Below are 12,422 nucleotides of genomic sequence, written 5' to 3' on the forward strand. Positions count from 1 at the left end.
CAAGTTCTAATATACCTGGAAAAAATGTTGAATCAGTGACTTTTTAAGGCAAAATTTGACAGCAAAAGTCAGATTATGTCTTGTATTTTTGTTCAAAAAGCTTTACCTATAATTTTGTCTTAAGCTATCAAACGAAATGCAGAAAGGTAGATCAGGATGAAAGGGCTGCTTCAGCCCAGCTGGCAGTGCAAGTGCACCATCACATCTTACTCAGCTTTTATCCAAGTATTCCAAACAGCTGAATAACTCGTCTGTAGTGGCAGTGAGTTCAGTTAGACAAACCTCAGTCTAGTGGTCTCGCTCTGGGTTTGGAAAGCCACTGTTCATCAACTGGTTTCAAAGACAACTGAGGAGCGTTAAAAGTGCTATTCTTTCTTTTCTAAATTCCACAAGTCAAATATCAGTATAGTTTATGTGTCTTAAATTACAGTAGAGTACAATGATGGTTGCTAACCAAGGCTGCATCCGAAATCCCTTAGTAGGCTATAACAGTATGAGAGATGTTGGAAATCTTGGTAAGAACCCAACAGTGTGCAAAGTGCATACTATTACAGTATGCATTAGGATTTAGGCTCTTCAATAGATGATTATGAGCTAGGATATTAGACCCAGCTGGTTACTTAAGTATCCATAAAGCCATAGTAAGACATTTTCAAATAATAGACAACTGAATATTAAACATAAAAGCATAATAAAATTCCTCGGTTGTCAATCTGCTGCTATAACTGCAGTCCAGACCGCACATGTTTGGGTAATTGCACATCTTTACATTTAAGGATCTGTATTTCGGTGTAAAAGCAAAGAACAGTGATTACTACAAAAAACCTAATCAGCTTTGAATTAATCGTTTAATACACTCTCTTTTAACACATAGTGACGAGACTTTAGCTGTCAAATTCAACAAGTTACTCAAACTAAGCTGTCATATTTAATATTTTGTGGAAAAGAAAACACACAAAACACAGTTAATAACACGTGCCCTTTACCAGGCTTTCACTGTTGCCACATAACAGTCATCTCTTACTTTGGGGTCTTGTCTGCCTTTTAGTTTAGCTGCTCAGCTGAACTGAGTTCAAGTGCTTAATTTGACCAGTGGAGAACCTCTCACCTCTAGACCCTTGGTTGCTTTAGCTGTTTCTCTTGGATAATTATCCCTGAGTTGTGAAATATCATCCATTGAGTTTGGAGTTTGCATGTGGTTGAATGAGAGCACTCTTGCAGGGTGCTCTTGTAGACCTCTGCCTTCAGTCTGTTGCTTCCACCAGTGCTGAAACCAATAAATGCCAATAAGCCAGTTAAATTGGCAGTCACACCAAACCATATCAGTGAAATTGACTGTGTTTTACCAGAAAGGTGTGCTTTGGGTTGTGAGCTTTTCTTCTTTCTCCAGACTTTCTTCTTTCCATCATTTTGAGGTTTTATTTTTGTTTAATCAGTCTGTAGAACTTTTCATTCGGTGGGCTCTCTTTTGAGTATATTTTTGAAAGCCAACTTTCTGGGATTTCTATCTTGCAGTGAATCTTCAGAGGCTCTGGTCATGAAGCAGTCTTCTAACCCACTAACAAGGAAGCATGCACACTTACGTCTTCAGTTGCTGTGCAGCCTTAGAGAGTTATTTATCTTCCCCCATCTAAGTTATCTCCCTCTCCACTGCAAAACCTGTGTGCACGGGCTTTTTTTAAATCTTTTTTTTTTTTTTAACTAAAACTTTTCTTTTTTTTCTAACAGATTTTTGAAGCATATTTTTATCTTCTTCACTGACACGGTCACATCTCTAATATTCTTACTAGTTTATCTCTAAGGGCTGTTCAGGAGGTAGACGAGGTCATCTACTACCATATTTAGTATACTAATACCACATTAACTTGGGCAATGGGTACGAATGGTTGGATGAGCCATAAAGTGTTTTGAGTGCTCAGGTAGAGTAGAAAAACATTTTAAAGGCGCCAGTCTATTTAGTTTATGATACTATTTTTAAATTATTAGACATAATTTCAAAACACTATTAACACAGAATACAGTACATCCAAAAATCCACGAGCATGCAATGCTCTAACTGAAGTCTGGTAAACAAGGATGTTTCTTGTTTCTGCTGCTTTTATATCTGTAGCCTTGTAATGGCTGCATGTTGTCCATTTACTGTAAACTGAGTTATTTCCTTTCATAATTCACTCTATGGTCCCCTGCTGTGGCACAGCCCCCTACTCACAGACTAATTTAGCAGCTCTATAGCAAAATGCAAACAGAGTGCTTCATCTAAAGAAAAAGGAGACAGGGTTGTTTATGGTTTCAGCAAGAAACTTTTAACTGTAATATCACAGAATGAAATGCTGTACTTTGAATACCCTTAAGTGAGTCTCGTGATGAGACATACCCTGGAGAAGTGGAGGAATTAGTAAATGTGATTTAGTCTAATGAAATCAAAAGTCAATTTCAGAATTGATGTCACAGGGTTTGAATGTAACAGATGGCTATTTTTATCAGTACCTCTCACACGGTCTCGTCAGACTCTGGATCCAGAGCATTATACAATGCAGTACATTTGACTCTTTTGAAAAGCACTCATTTACATTTAAAAATATTTTGGGGTCTTGATGTTGTTTTGCTGAATGTTTATTCAGGCCAAAATATGTTTTACTTAACCTATTGTAATTTTTTTTTGTTATCAAGAGCTAAAAGTCGTGATTTCCTCAATTATTCATGTGTCTATTCCTTCTTTCTGTGGTTGTGTGAGATTCCGGTGTCCATCCATTTCTTTGATTTTACCACTCGTGGATCTCTTTTGGAAGAACCACAGCATGATGAGTGATGGTTTAAGAGTTTATTCCTTCTGATATAGCAGATTCCCTTTCTTTGATCAACAGTGTTAAAATGCAAACAACAAATAAGCGTATACAAAAGTACTGTGCAAAACAACAAACAACATTGTCATCATAAATATTGTTCCTCTATATAATAAATCAGGTATTTGAGCTCCTTAATCAAACTATATAGAATAGTTTTTTCGCGTTGTGTGAGGTAGTTTGTGTGTTTGAATCATTCACTTTAGGTGAGTAAGTTTTACAGAACGAGTTGCTTAAGTAATGTACGAGCTTTAACTTTGAATCCCATATCCACAAGTGCAGCTGAGGCTTTTTAAAGTACTGTATTCCATACTTAGTTACTACAGAATTTAGATATTTTTAAAAAATTATAGTGTTTGTATCGACCCAGTTAAACACAGACATTTTTTTTTTTCTTGGTAATTCAGTTTGTTTTAATTCAGTTACACCTGTGAAGCTCCCAGCACACGGTTTTTACGCTGATGTTAACTCTAGAGAAGGTTTGAAACTTTGCACTCACCGAGGCAGCTCTGCAACTTTACATGGTCTGAACACTTTGTGGCTGAGCAGCTGTTGTTTCTGTAAGAAAATATTTGCAATAATACCAAGTACAGGAGTAATAACTGCAGATGAGGAAATTTCACAAACTGAATTGTTGCAACAGTGGCATCCTATTACAGTGCCATGCTAGAGTTCGGTGAGCTGTTTAGAATGACCCATTCTTTGACAAATGCTTGTTTTCTTACTCAAAAACAGTAATGTATCACACATTGCTCATTACTTTTCTTCATCACTTAACCAGAGAAAGTAATTCATTACACCACTTGATATGTTACTTTCCTGTTACTCTGTAAAATGACGTGAAATGCAGTCTCATAATTAGCCTACCAGTTAGCCGTATAAACCTCAGTTTTTACAAGTTAACAGAAACTCGACAACACAGAGTTGAGAACCAGCCCAAAGAGACTAAAAAGTAACTGGCACAGTAATTCTACTTTTGCATAAACAGTTACCTGTTGAAGTTCAGGCTCTTGCTGCACTTTACCATCATGCTCTCATCCTTTTTGAAAATAAAAATAAAAATAATGTTTATATCTTCACTGTAGACCGCTTCGCCATTTTGCCTCACACCCATCCACCCACCCACGAACTGAAATTAGCTGATTGTGGTATGAGGGAAGAAAAAAGCATGTTTATTTAATTTTATTTATTTTTTTCTATCCACCTGGTGTGCAGACAACTGAAGAACCTTTGTAACAGAAGTACATAATTGTAACTGCAGTTTAATTGTAGAATTTAGTATTTTTTTGTTATATTACTGCATTACTGAAAAATGTAATGTGATTGCAGTAATGCGTTACTTTAAAACAGACTGATTATAGATTGCAGCTGGTCCAAATTAAAGGCCAGTGAATTAAAAATGGAAGGACAGGTGGCGCTATAATTTAATAACACTACTGTTAAGCTCTTAAGTCCTCTTTGTTTTAATCTGGACCTCGGGACAACTAGGATGAAGTGGGAATGTGGAAACTTAAAACATCAGAGAGGTAAGGAAGTACAAGCCCATGCAATAAAATCTTAATATCAATCTTAAGCCTGACTGGAATCCAGTGTAAGGAAGTCAATATAGGTGATACGTGGGCCGGCTTGCATATGCCAGTTAAGTTGGGTAACTGCATTTTTGGACCAACTGCAGTCAACCAAGCAACAACAGCCTGACATCTAAATAAAGACTGTTAAAACGGGCGCAATGAAGCGACATGAAGGCATGAATAACCTTTTCAGAATCTTCAAAGAAAGAAACAGCTTGACCTTCACAAGTATCCAAAACTAAAAAAAGTTCATTTTACTTGTTTATAAAGGTAAAAGTACCATCAAAGATCATCCCCAGGTTCTTTACAGAGGGGAGTCTCCATCTTTAAAGGCCAGAGGTTGCCAGTAGTATGGAAGTCCAAACAACATGACTTTTATTTCTGATCATTTAAACTATGACAGTATACAGGGAGTGCAAAATTATTAGGCAAATGAGTATTTTGTCCACATCATCCTCTTCATGCATGTTGTCTTACTCCAAGCTGTATAGGCTCGAAAGCCTACTACCAATTAAGCATATTAGGTGATGTGCATCTCTGTAATGAGAAGGGGTGTGGTCTAATGACATCAACACCCTATATCAGGTGTGCATAATTATTAGGCAACTTCCTTTCCTTTGGCAAAATGGGTCAAAAGAAGGACTTGACAGGCTCAGAAAAGTCAAAAATAGTGAGATATCTTGCAGAGGGATGCAGCAGTCTTAAAATTGCAACGCTTCTGAAGCGTGATCATCGAACAATCAAGCGTTTCATTCAAAATAGTCAACAGGGTGGCAAGAAGCGTGTGGAAAAACCAAGGCGCAAAATAACTGCCCATGAACTGAGAAAAGTCAAGCGTGCAGCTGCCAAGATGCCACTTGCCACCAGTTTGGCCATATTTCAGAGCTGCAACATCACTGGAGTGCCCAAAAGCACAAGGTGTGCAATACTCAGAGACATGGCCAAGGTAAGAAAGGCTGAAAGACGACCACCACTGAACAAGACACACAAGCTGAAACGTCAAGACTGGGCCAAGAAATATCTCAAGACTGATTTTTCTAAGGTTTTATGGACTGATGAAATGAGAGTGAGTCTTGATGGGCCAGATGGATGGGCCCGTGGCTGGATTGGTAAAGGGCAGAGAGCTCCAGTCCCACTCAGACGCCAGCAAGGTGGAGGTGGAGTACTGGTTTGGGCTGGTATCATCAAAGATGAGCTTGTGGGGCCTTTACGGGTTGAGGATGGAGTCAAGCTCAACTCCCAGTCCTACTGCCAGTTTCTGGAAGACACCTTCTTCAAGCAGTGGTACAGGAAGAAGTCTGCATCCTTCAAGAAAAACATGATTTCCATGCAGGACAATGCTCCATCACACGCGTCCAAGTACTCCACAGCGTGGCTGGCAAGAAAGGGTATAAAAGAAGAAAAACTAATGACATGGCCTCCTTGTTCACCTGATCTGAACCCCATTGAGAACCTGTGGTCCATCATCAAATGTGAGATTTACAAGGAGGGAAAACAGTACACCTCTCTGAACAGTGTCTGGGAGGCTGTGGTTGCTGCTGCACGCAATGTTGATGGTGAACAGATCAAAACACTGACAGAATCCATGGATGGCAGGCTTTTGAGTGTCCTTGCAAAGAAAGGTGGCTATATTGGTCGCTGATTTGTTTTTGTTTTGTTTTTGAATGTCAGAAATGTATATTTGTGAATGTGGAGATGTTATATTGGTTTCACTGGTAAAAATAAATAATTGAAATGGGTATATATTTGTTTTTTGTTAAGTTGCCTAATAATTATGCACAGTAATAGTCACCTGCACACACAGATATCCACCTAAAATAGCTAAAACTAAAAACAAACTAAAAACTACTTCCAAAAACATTCAGCTTTGGTATTAATGAGTTTTTTGGGTTCATTGAGAACATGGTTGTTGTTCAATAATAAAATTATTCCTCAAAAATACAACTTGCCTAATAATTCTGCACTCCCTGTAGCTTTTTAGCAGGCAGGCCGGTAAGGCCTCTCAGAGGTGTCATAGTTTAAACAGGTAAATCTACGGCGAACAATCCCGACACACCAACATGTACTTTAATGTTTACTGTTTGCTACATATATATAATTTCAAATAAGAGGCAAGTTTTCTTCATAAATCTAACTATTGTGTGATTTCTGGCCTCTCATCATGTATTATGGTTAAATTCACCAACTGTTAGGGTGACTGTTGTATAATGTATGAAATACACATTTTTGTCAGTATATTGTTTTTTACTGTATAGATGTTAAATGTTAACTGAGAACTGGGTGCAGGTTTTCTTTTATAATAGTTCTCTGTGAAACACGACAGAATTTCACGCTGTCACTATGTTTTGTGAATTAACGTACAAACCCTCCCTTTAACTGAAGCGCTTTTAAAATTTCACGCTCATAGTCGACCTTGAAGAAAATATTTCTCTGCTTTATTTGATCAAGATAGGTTGAAAAGGAATAGTAAAGGCGCAGATCACAAAGCTTACATTCACCATAAAAAAGCTTACATTTTTTATGGTGAAAGCATTCTTTTCTTTCTTTCCCTGCTTTCTTGCAGACGAGTTTGTGACAAATGCTCATTAAAAGCTGTCTCTTTTTTTATGCTGTTCTTTAAAATGCCAGCGACAGTCACCTTGACAGCACCATTGCCTCTCCGGTGCTGTTGGAAAATGCCTGGTTTTGAATTTGTTTTCAGTAGGTGGTGATCACAGTGTCTGTAAATTTGTCTTTATAAATTGAGGTTTACTATATGCACTCCTGTAATATATTAGAAGGTATTTTACAGCATAAAAATACCAGTTACACACACAAAAACACTTCATCATTTTCCACTCACACCTCCTCTAACACTTCACTATGTTAGAAGTATATCTAAACCAGGGGTGTAAAACTTCAGGCTTGGGGGGCAGAATCGGCAAAGATTCCCATCCCACCTTGGAAAATGTGAATGTGAGTGCAGGTTTTCCAACTTTTAAACCTATCGTCATAGGTTTTATGGCTAGCTTTTCCTTTTGATAAACAGCACAGCCCAATTGCTATTTATGGTACAAAAAAATAATAAAGTAACAGATAAACAAATAAATGACAGAAAAGTTCCCGTTTTTTTTTTTAATCTACTATAGAAATTTCTGTTTAAAAAATAGGAGAAAAAAGTGGACGTTTTTTGTAAATTAACAAAAACTGTATATTTTGAACTACCAGAACTTCTTTCTCCAATTTTACAAATTTATCATGTTTTACTGTTCCGGCCCACTTAAAATCAAAGCGATTAGTACTCTGAAAGCGGTGTGAGAACCGGGCAGAACACTTACATTCTCTTCCACTAGAGGGCAGTACACCTACCTGCTCTAATTAAATGGGTCGCCAACAGCCAGTAAAACAGTAAAAGTAAAACAAAACATAAAAAAATTGCTCTCTTTTTTATTCGGGCTACTTAAATTTATTTTGGGCTACCAAAAACTGAAGAGTGCCTGCCCGAAGGGCTACCAGAGATTTTGAAATTTTGCGAGCCTTGAGATGCAAAGGCATACAGGGAAGCACTTGGTCCGCAGGAAAGGGCACGATATATGCCGTTTTCATAAAGTTTCGCCCACTGAAGCATATTGTCCATAGGTCTTAGGTTTTTATTTTTTTCTTGGTTTTGCTTGTTTTGTTCTTTTGCACACTGATGTAAGGTGACCACTCATTGCATGCCAGAATTGTGCTGCACAGATAAAATGCAGCTTTTGGATCTCATCCAGGGAGGTTTCTTTACAAACTTTTGTCATTACTGTTCTTGAGTGCATACGAATGCTAATTAATACATAATTTCAGAGCCATATGGTGTAATTTACTCCGTATCAAGCTGGATGGTTTTGTAGAGCTTTCATGTGAAGCAGCTGTGAACATTAGAGTCAAATCCTCTGTGCTTTTTTGTTCAATGTGCTGAGAAACTATAACAGCAGACGTTAGCATTCTCCCATCTCGAGACCTCACATAACATGCTTTGAAATATTCAGGAAAAACCAAGAAGCTTTGTTGCTGTTTGACTTCACTGCTGTACATCTGACTCTACCAAGGAGATCACAAGGTTGTCTTAGTGGATTCGTGTTTATCATTTTAGTTGTGATCATCGCTGGCATCAGCGAGTGTTCTTAGTGCATCTCATAGTATGTTAGTGAGAGTTTCTGTTCATAACCATTCATTCAACCTGATTTGCTGTAGAGAAATCGTGAGATAAAAATTCTTCCTGTCCTTGAAAGAAATGAGTGCTGAGTGACAGGCTGCTTTTGATGCCAGAAATGAAAGCCATCATAAAGCTGATATCTCACTGCCGGAGGGGAGTTTGACTTGCCTTGCTGCCATTTTAATTGACTGCTGAGGCAGCAATTTTAGTACAGTGCTGTGCAAAAGTCCTGAACCAACCCTCATTTCTTTATATTCTGCAAGGAAAATGGGCAGAGGTGGCAAAAGTACAGACATTCTGTACTTAAGTAGAAGTACAGATACTGATTCAATTATTTTACTCAAGTGAAAGTAAAAGTACAGGCTGTGAAATGTACTCAAAGTACAGAAACCAAAATGTAGCCTTTGAAAGACGTTTCTAAAACTGAGCCTTGTCTAATATTTATGTAATAATAAAATAATAATAAAGTTTAATTCTAATAAATGTTCCCAGCTTACATCAGGTACGGGGAACACTAGCAGAGAAAAAAAGGAAGATAAAAAAAGGAAAATAAAAAAAGGAAAATAAAAAAAGTAGTTCTTTTTAAAGTAAAAGTAAAAAGTTCCCAAAAAATAACTACTCAAGCAAAGTACAGATACCTGAAAATTCTTCTTCTGTTTGGTATGACCACCTTTATTCTTCAACACAGCCTGAACTCTCTTAGGAAAACTTTCTTGTTTCGTCAGGAATAACTCTCCAGTCTTCTTGAAGGACATTCAAAGCTCTCCTTCTGATGTTGGCTGTGTGTAGCCGGACTCTGGGGAGGCCAATCCATGACTGTTGTGTTTTTCTATTGCATGTTAGATCAAAACGTGACAGAACTTTTCTGTGTTCATAATTTAATTGATTTTGACAAGATCCCCAACACCATTGGCTGAAATGCAGCCCTAAATCCTAACAGAGGCTCCACTCTGGTTTGCACGTGGCTAACGACACCGCTCTCCTGACCTCCTTCATACTTATTGATGACTTGCGATTTAAAATTTAAAATTTGGATTCATCACTCCATAAGACCTGTTTCCACTGATTTTCATTCTTGATCTTGTGATTTGACACACTTCAGGCTTTTCTCCCTGCTTCCCTTCCTTAAGAATGGCTTTTTGACAGACAGCCTTCTACTGACAGCATTTTTGATGAGTCTTCAGTGAACGGTAGACGGATCTCCTGAAGGGCCTAATGAATCTTTCAGGTCCTGTGTCAGGTCTTTGCTGGATTTATTTTCCTATGTCTTAAGGACATGCATTTCAGATGACTGAAAGACATCTGCTATATATATAGTTTTCAGGGGTTTTTTTTAGACCTGCCACTTCTTCTTTTATCCTCTACTTGTCCAGTTTCTTCAAATTATTTTAGGACACACTGCACAGCATGCCAAGATATGCCCAAATTTCAGCTAATAGATCTTTGTGACTCACCTTGTTGGTGCAAAAATACAATTTATTGATGTCAATTTATCTTTTGTAGATTGTACCCATTTCTTTAGTTGAAAGTGTTTTTGTAACACGCTGCTAAAGATTAAAGATATAATTTAAAAGTCGTCTTTTATCTGTAGACACAACACTGGTTCTTTCCTTGAGTCAGATGTCCTTTCTCATAGGTGAGTGTTAAGTAGCTTAACAAACAAAAAACTTTCTTCTGAAAATGGTCAGGTCAGGACTGAAAAACACTGATCATACAGTACACTTCATTTTATTCTCTGAATTTATATTGTTTTGGGGGATTGAGATCTCAAGGCATAAAGTAAGACTTCTTGGTTAAGGTCTTTAAAAACACATATTTAAGAGTATTTTGGAAATTTATTGAATTGATCATGAAAAAACATGATAACACATTGATTGAGCTTTCAGATATCATGTTATCTTTATCATAACCAATGTGACATATTTGTTTAATCTAAGTAATGTGTGTGTTTTTAGAATCACTGGAAGCCAAAACCCAATTAATTAGCCCTAACATGCAGCACGTGTAGGTTCTTGGTTGTTTTGTGATGTTGTTTTACACTTTCACATATGAATTTTAATATATGTTTATAAAGCTACCTTGGCTTTTTTCTCCTCTCTTCTTGTATAGTTTGTTGCCGGTATGATATTTTTATTTTAATACAGTATAGTTTATTTATATTGTATTATCATTGCCTTGTATTGCCGTTATTCTCTACAGTCTAATGTCATGTTTTGACCCACTGTCATGTGATTTGTGCCACTTGACTTTATATCCTAAAGGAAAATCTTCCCCTCTCATCTTTCATCCCCTTCTCCTCCCTTCTATCCTCTCGTCTCCTGTTTCTCTCCATCCTCTATGCTCCCTGTCGGCTCTCCCTTCCTCCCTGTCTTCCTCTGTGTAGCCTGTAATGATCTGGTGGCCTCAGGCAGAGACAGGAAGCCCAATGCTTTGGTCCAGGTGGCTGTCATAGATCCCCACAAGCAGCACCTCGTGTCTCATGCCTGCACAGAGATAGTTGAGGTAAGGCATCACACGCACACGCACATGCGCACGCGCCATCCTCTTGCTTGTCTCCGGCCCATGATGTTTGTTGTTTTGCCGTGTCTCTGGGTCACCAAGTCTCCGTTGGTATTCTCTCCATCGCTGTCTGCCCTCCTTTCTCTCAACCTTGCTTTTCCATCTGACTCACCGAACTGGAACAGACAATGAGCCCTAACCTTCTATTTCTAGTGACAGCTGAGTCCAGACATTCACATGAGTGACTGTGTTGTGTGTCAATCATGCATTTACAGTGCATATACAGTATGCGTTTGTAGGTTTAATTGTGTGTGGGTAAAACAGTGAGAGTGTTTTGAGCTCTTTGACCTCTTTAAATTCTTCTTCTTTTACGTCCACTGTGACAGTGTTGCTGCTGAGACAGCAGCCACATGAGTGTTTTCTGGGCAGCAACAGCTGCCCCCGTCCCACTTTGGAACACCCACCTATACACATGTGCAGAGGCCAACACACACACACAGTCCTTTTTTTCTCTTCTCCTTCCTCATATGAGGGCAAAGTTTCCAGGCGCATAGAAAGGAGACACTATTTCCCTCCTAATCCAGTAAAGCTAAATTAGCATAACCGTCTCTTTCAAAGACTGATTTCAACTGCTTTTCCCCTCAGTCAAGGGAGCAGCAGAGTATGAGTGTTTGTGCATGTGTGAGTGGAAAGACAGGATGTGGTAGGATACTGTATGCTGGCTCAGCCAGCTCTGCAGACACTCTGAGGGCTGCTGGAGTTTTGATTTCATGGCTGTAATGTTCAGGATTTGGAGTATGATCTGAGGATATGAACTGCTTTCGTCTTCGCCAAAAAAAAAGGGTACGTTCCTGTTCATTGTGATTTAATAAGTGTGTTTTAAAAGAGAGGTTTGCACCCTTAGAAGAGAGTCTGGTAGATTTGCTGTGCCGTATATTCACTTTATTAGTCTAGATTGTGTCATAAAAGTGAACATCTCTTCTGTTACATAAACCAGTGTATTTAGCAGTTCCCCCAGAAACCGGATCAATCAGAAAACCAATATTAGTGTTATTTGGACTCAGAGGTGAAGCCAAACTGAGAAGAGAATATGTCTCGTTGAAATAATCTTTGATTGAAGTTTTAATGGAGCAAGGGATTCTTGCCAGTAGGCTTTCACACTTAATACAGAAACAAATGTTTATTAACCTGTATGACCAAAGGCAGACCTGTGTGTGTGTGTGTGTGTGTGTGTGTGTGTGTGTGTGTGTGTGCAGGCGTGCAGGCACCGGGGAGCCTTACTCTATGTGTATTATTTGAAGACAGCACTTGTGCCACTTGTGTTTTCACTGTTGTCAC

At 38.4% G+C, this 12,422-nt stretch overlaps 1 protein-coding gene across 3 annotated transcripts in view; it reads left to right on the forward strand.

Annotated features, from left to right (window-relative positions):
- The window catches only part of inpp4b (inositol polyphosphate-4-phosphatase type II B), a 172,934-nt gene that overhangs the window by 15,915 nt on the left and 144,597 nt on the right, over positions 1-12,422 (forward strand). For 2 of the 3 annotated variants that reach the window (XM_019360005.2, XM_019360003.2), the window contains exon 3: positions 10,969-11,087. In XM_019360005.2, coding sequence (XP_019215550.1) covers positions 10,969-11,087 — 119 coding nt within the window. Of the gene's footprint in view, positions 1-10,968; positions 11,088-11,879; positions 11,928-12,422 lie in introns of those variants that run through there. The other variant, XM_019360007.2, reaches the window with a different exon arrangement.

Source organism: Oreochromis niloticus, linkage group LG6 (assembly GCF_001858045.2).
Source record: "Oreochromis niloticus isolate F11D_XX linkage group LG6, O_niloticus_UMD_NMBU, whole genome shotgun sequence".
In the NCBI taxonomy this organism is placed as follows: domain Eukaryota; kingdom Metazoa; phylum Chordata; class Actinopteri; order Cichliformes; family Cichlidae; genus Oreochromis; species Oreochromis niloticus.